The following is a 6,697-nucleotide window of genomic DNA, read 5'->3' as shown; positions in this document are numbered from 1 at the left end:
TTTGTTCCTTGTAGAATTTTTCCTCCCTATCTACATCAAGTGTTGCTCTTTCTACCTCCTCCAGTTTTTGGCACTCTTATCGGAGTCATGTCTCTTTCCCTTGCATTCAATCATTGGCTTCTAGTGGGCATTTAGGTTTAGTAGACTTCAATAAGTTTGATTATGTTTCTTGTCAGTTAGGTGAACAAACACATTTATCTTTAATAAAAGTAGCTCTATTTCTTTTGCACCTTTTGACCTTGTACATTTTGATATTTGGTGTCCTTCCCTAGTTTCTACTGAAGGGAGTCTTATTATTTTGTTATTTTTATCAATCATTATTCTAGTTAAATATAGACATATTTCTTAAAGCATAGATTTTGAACTTTCTAAAATGGTATAAACATCCTTTTCCACAAATATTAAGGTTTTTCGTTTAGATAATGCTACGGAATATAATGAGAAATTATTTTCATTTTTTTTACAACAAAATGGAATAATATTTCATCATTCTTGTCGTTTCACCTCTCAACATAATGGTCATGTAGAAAATATCGTTACATTTTAGATACCGTAAGGTCTCTTCTTATTTTTCGAAATTAAGCTACCTTTATAGCTATTTATATAATCAACCGTTTTCCATCTTTACTCATTAAAAATAAAACCCCTTATCAACTTCTCTATGGCACTTTACCTAACTACATCTTACTTTGGGTTTTTCATTGTGCATATGTTTTGTTCATCTTTTACCACATGAATGCACAAAGTTAGAATCATGCTCTAGGCTATGTTGTTTTCTCAATTATGGTATTGAACAAAAAAGATATAGATGCTATGATCTCATAACCCAATATCTTCAAGTGTCTCGCCATGCAGTAATCTAGGAACACAAGCCATTTACTAGTCTTTCCACTATTCCATCTATCTCTTTGAGTCAATTACCAATTAATCATCACTAATTCCGCCATTGATTTGTTTCCAGAATCATCTGATACCACTACAAGCACTAATGGGTGATCAATCTTAGGCTATTTCAAGTGTATCTGATGAATCCGATGGTCCTTACGGTACACTGCATAATTCTGAGTGCATCATCGACGTCGAAAGGGATGACTGAAGAAAACTACGACTACATCGACGTTGGATTCGCTTGAGAGCTCGAAGTGGCGAGGTCGAAACAGGCTTATCAGACGGTGGCGGCGGCGATGCCGGAGGTGATCGTTCCGAGGCCGGAGGAGGTGCGACGGACAGCGCAAATCGCGGCGGTTGCTGAGGAAGTAGGGCCTGAGTGTGCCGCCATGGAGGAACCGGCGGTTCATCAGGATTGCCAAGTGGATCAGTCCATTTCAACGGACGATCAACCCGCTGCTAGCTTCCAAAGGTTGCCGGCGGCAGGGAGGTCAAATATATAGGCTAACGATGGGAGTGAGATTATTTATTTCAATTACTGTTACTGTTGCCATTATATATAATGAGCTTCTTTTAATGATCTGAACAATGTCCCATTAATTTGGAGCAAGGTCTATGATATGTGTAAAACAAATTATAAGTGGTATTTTTATTGCTTGAATTACATTATATATATAGCTTAACTCATGATGTAGCTGCATAGAGATTGAGCTCTATGAATTCTTTCTTGAAGAACTTTCATAGGATCAATTAAATCCTTTGGTTTGGATTCCCATCGACAGTAGTTAATCTCCTAACACACCCTCCACAAACTCGACATGAGGGATTAAACGTAGCTATTTGTTGCTCTACATGTGATAACATCAAGTGCCAGAAATTGATAACTCACTTGTCTTCTCTTCTCTTCTCTTCTCTTCTCTTCTTTCTTGTTTTGTCTTTCCTCCAACCTGAATAAAAGAAGAGCAGCTCCTAAGATCTCAGCAATAATTGTTCCTTGTTTTGTTTTTGAACTGAAGCAATAATTGTTCGTATAACCACAAAAGTAGGTCCTACGATTAAGGGTAACACAAATCGCATTTTAAACGAGGCCTAAATGATCAATGTTACCTCATATGTAAGGATGAAGAGTTGATAATTGTGTCCAAAGAATAAGTGTCGTTTGTCAATTTGTAACTGTATGATGACATGATGTCTCTATTCGTTCTTTTTTGTTTTTGTTTTGTTTTGTTTTAAGACAATGTCTCTGACACACCCATACCCTGAGAAGGAGTTACCTTGCCTGTGGCAATCTTAATCCAAATCCTAGAAAAATATGTTTAACCTTAATGTTTCAACACAATAGGAACACTCTTTGAACTTTTGCTGGGGGACCGGAATGTTATTTGTCAAATATTTCTGAAAAAGAATAGGGAGGGGGTGGATCTAGAAACTGTGAATTTTCTAAGTCAATCTAGCAAAGTTAAGCAAAAGATAATAATATACTGAATAAAAAAAATCAGAATGATCACTACATAGATCGGTAATTTTCATATGACATGAACTCGAAGGCTTTAAATGAGTTTAAATTTAATATAATTAGATGGGATCTTAAACGGATTGACTTGCTTAACCCAATCATAAAACAAGTTGCGTTCGGTATTTAGCACCTCAAATCATTTAACATGTTTATATCCCACCAATTTGTTTATTGCACAAGAACTCAATTATGATACAAATAGCTTGCTTAATATCATAAAATGTGATAAACTCATTTGTAGCTTACTTAAATATGTTTATGACATGAATAACTTATATAAATATAAATAACTCTTATGACCTAATAAGTTATTTATAACCTATGTAATTTGTTTGATTAATGAGTTATACTTACGTTAGCTTATATTTACCCAATTCAATTGGACTCTACCCTACTAGATCTAACCTAAATTTGACATAAACTCGAAGAAACACGACCTTATTGCCACCCTTTGCAATTATGCACAAGTTTTTTTACACGATAAAATCTCTATCAACTAAGATATAAGAAAAACCAAGTATCATCTCTAGAGATCAAAACTAATGCACCATCAAATTTAGATATAAGATATACCTAATTATAACTAATTCTATTGCTCAACACCTACATATGCCTAATTGTTGTTGTTCTTTTTACTCACTGCATTTTTCTCGATGAACTACTCCCCATACAACACAGCTCCGATAGAACTCAAGAGTTGAAAATCCCATGCCTCAATACTGAACAATTATAAAACTATTGAAGAGCTCTCTAAAAGTTTAATGAAAGAAATAAAACCTGACCTCTTTCCGTCAAAAATTGCCTACAAAATCAGTTCCCAAACTATCAAAAAGTTATGGGGCATTCGAGCGACTCTATCAAGCATTGGAGTAGACTCTTTGAACTTACGCTATGAAAATTCATTTTACAGACGTTAAAACTTGCTCTGATACCACATTAGATTGTTCGAAAATATTTTAATAAGTCTATAAGAAGTTGATTTGAATCGAACGATCATAACAAATAATAGGGCGTGCAGTTAGACGAGGTTAGAACTCTACCATGTTGGTTCGCTGAACCTGGACGCTTTGTTATCAATTAACGTACCACGACGGCAATCCCATCCTTCCTCTCCTCTTCTCCACCATCCTTCCTCTCTCTCCTATAAATTAACTCTCGCTTCTCAGGTAGCGTGTGCGAACGACAAGCTTCCCTGCACCAGAGTCCATTTTATGGTATCAAACCGTGTGTCGCAGCATATCCTGCCACGCGTCCGCTCGTGTAGTACTCGTGCTGACCTTATCTTCTCCTTGCAATTTTCCATTCATCTTGGGATTTAAATATTTTTATGGAAACTTTTAAATAACACCCTATTCTTCCTATAAGTTTTATATAATATCCTACTGTTACTTTGATTAATTACTATTAACTACTATATTGAGTATATAATTCTACTGATTAAATTACTGAAATTTTATTAAAAAGCTTCCAATTCTCTCTTTTTAACGCATATCCTTTAATCTAATCACACTATTTAGGAAAATTTGGTCTCGTAGGAATTCGTCTACAATGGAAACAATTAACTGCTTCAAACTCTGCCAAGGAAGTGCTACCTTTACGTTTGATCCATATTCAAACAGAATAATACTCTTTAGTTGATGTCTTCTCATTTGAAAATAATTGAATTTAGTAGAGGAATTCAATTAATAAAGGATGTTATTTATTTTCATATCCGAGATAAAAGAGAAGTTAAAAAGAAGAATATTCTTCAGTTATTTAGTTGTGTCATCATACTGTCCACATTTATTTGTACCATGGTTAACAATGGATGTTGACATCTCTCCTCATTGCTTAATACTTTCCCCTGTAAGACACCAAGAGGAAGCAATTCCCATCTCCGCCCATCTCTCTCTCTCTCTCTCTCTCTCTCTCTCTCTCTCTCTCACGAGGAACTCAGATGGCGGCGCAAGTGCGAGCCAAGCGTGCGACCAACCCCTTCGACGACGACGCCAAGGCCCGCCTCCGTACGTGTGCGGCCAGCAGCGGCAGCGAGCGCGAGGCGGCGCTCTCCGGCCTCGTCCACGCCTTCCTCGAGCCCGACGGTGTCGCGCCAGCCGCCGCCGAATCGGACGGAGGGGAGGAGTCCGATGACTCCAATGAGGCAGGTGATACCACCGTGGAGGCGGCGGAAGAGGTGAGGAAGCTTCTCGATCCTTGCTCCAAGGGCGACCAGTTCAGGCTCCGGCTCTACGGAGACGTGGTCGACGCGGTGGAGGCAATGGCGGAGCTCCGGCCGAGCCGGTCGGGGTTCCGAAGAGCGGTGATGGCGAGGCTTCGAGAGAAAGGTTATAACGCGGGAGTTTGCAAGGCGAGGTGGGAAGGGTCGAAAGGATGGGCCGAAGGGAACTACGAGTACATCGACGTTGAGGTTGAGGAGAAGAGATACATCGTCGACGTCGGATTCGCCTCGGAGTTCGAAGTCGCCAGGTCGACGGAGGGTTACCGGAAACTGGCGGCGGCGATGCCGGAAGTCGTGGTGGCAAGGCCAGAGGAGGTGCGGCGGGCGGTTCGGATCGCGGCTGACGAGGGCCGGCGCTCTCTGAGGCGGCAGGGGCTGAGCGTGCCGCCGTGGCGGAAGCGGCGGTTCATGATCGCCAAGTGGCTCGGCCCGTACCGCCGGACAGTCAACCCCATGCAGGCTTCCGCAGGGGTGGCGGTTGCCGAGGGCGAGGTCAAGTGCCGCGCCGTCGGGTTCGCACCGGCATTGGAGAAGGAGACCTTAGGTGGCTCTAAATTTATATACTATTAATATATAATTAAAAACTGAGTGTAAATAATTGAAGCTGGAGTGGGGAGTAGAGAAGTGAAGGCATGGATGGAATACGCGGCGAGAGGATTGGGATGTCTAATAGGTGGGCCATGATACAGCGACTGGTGTCGGAGAAAGAGGAGAAACAACATCAATCAATCTGGGTGGGTGCATTAACTGTAGCTATATAACTTCTACTCGATGGTTGTTGTGTGTATATAGTGTTTATATGTGTGTGTTTGTGTGTGTATATATATATATATTAAGAATGTTTATATAATGTAAGGTTAATTTCAGAATCGAAGTTGTGTTTAGAATGGGCCAGGAGATTGTTAGTTGTACAGTCGAAAGTTGTGGGTAAAAATCTTATGTACTACTGCAAGTACTCAATATATTTACTTAGGCAAATTATAGTTATCTTTTGTGATTTAGTTGGATTTTAACTTATCTTTCTTGTATTTTAAACTTAAACACTTAACATATATGTGGTTTGGTCAAGATTGTAACTATTAGTTAGCTGTTAATTGGAATGTGGAAATATATAATTATCCCCCAAATAATTATAGTTTGATTTAACCCTTTTTTTTAGGGAAAGCCTGTAGGTGTTTTTATTCGTTTCTACTTAAAAATTATAACCAGATGATTATAAGATAAGAATGATACATAAAAAAAATAAGAAAATGTTATGAACAAGCATTATAATTTGGCGAAAATCAATAGCACAACATGACTGCAAATTGTACCAAGCCTAGAGACAAATAAAGCTAACACAAACACGTTGCAACAATAGAGATTTTAACTGCTCCAATATGACTCAAGGATTCAGACCCTTCATGAAGCACACTACCACAAAATTTACAATTAATATCATCCAAAATAGAAAAACAAAACATAACTTAGACAACCGGTGGTAGTCCCAGCGAGGAGATGGATGACGACGAGGTGAGAGGAAGTGTCGGCGGAGCCAAAAGCACATCGAACAAAGCAACCCTCTAGAAGAGGAAGGAGAACAACCCGAAGCTACATGGAGGCAGATCGACGATGAAGTTTGGCACCCACCCTTCTCTGCAAACTCAACTCCATCTCCACCAACATCGAAGCTAAAAGAGGAGCTATTGCAAGGGGAGGACAGTCGAAAGCAAAGCTTCACAAGCGACGAACGAAATACATGCCTCTAAATATACATGTCTTACATTGGTGAATTCACATAACTTATTGGTTAATGTGATCACATAGTATACTAAATAAAAGCCAAAATTGTCACAAATAACCGAAGCACAAATAAAAAGCCCAAATTGTCACAAGTCAAAAGAAGCCCTAGAATATATATATTCATATACAACCAACCAATTAATAATGCACACGTAGAGGCTATAATCCATCTAATTTAATTTGCAAGATTTAAATAAATAACTAAAATGTAGTTACTACTCCTCACTAGCTCTTTTACGGACTCAAATCATCTATTAATATGAAAATATTCCGTCAAAATATGATGAGCATTA

General features: G+C 39.0%; 1 protein-coding gene and 1 long non-coding RNA gene across 2 annotated transcripts; one reads left to right on the top strand and one right to left on the bottom strand.

Moving 5' to 3' along the window:
• Positions 1-1,580: 1,580 nt before the first annotated feature.
• LOC140758246 (uncharacterized) lies at positions 1,581-3,622 on the bottom strand. Its single transcript, XR_012104079.1, has 2 exons — positions 3,445-3,622; positions 1,581-1,835 (listed from the first exon to the last, which is right to left on the bottom strand). It is a non-coding gene; the product is annotated as an uncharacterized lncRNA (long non-coding RNA).
• Positions 3,623-4,176: 554 nt separating this feature from the next.
• Positions 4,177-5,571, top strand: LOC140758301 (uncharacterized). The gene has a single exon (XM_073094400.1). The coding sequence runs from the start codon at positions 4,341-4,343 to the stop codon at positions 5,190-5,192; it is 852 nt and encodes a 283-aa protein (XP_072950501.1). The 5' UTR covers positions 4,177-4,340; the 3' UTR covers positions 5,193-5,571.
• The last annotated feature ends 1,126 nt before the right edge of the window (positions 5,572-6,697 follow it).

This window comes from Typha angustifolia, chromosome 3, assembly GCF_048772165.1.
Source record: "Typha angustifolia cultivar Huaian chromosome 3, ASM4877216v1, whole genome shotgun sequence".
NCBI lineage: Eukaryota > Viridiplantae > Streptophyta > Magnoliopsida > Poales > Typhaceae > Typha > Typha angustifolia.
The sequence above is the reverse complement of the archived record's forward strand: the minus strand, read 5'-3'. Positions and strand labels throughout refer to the sequence as shown.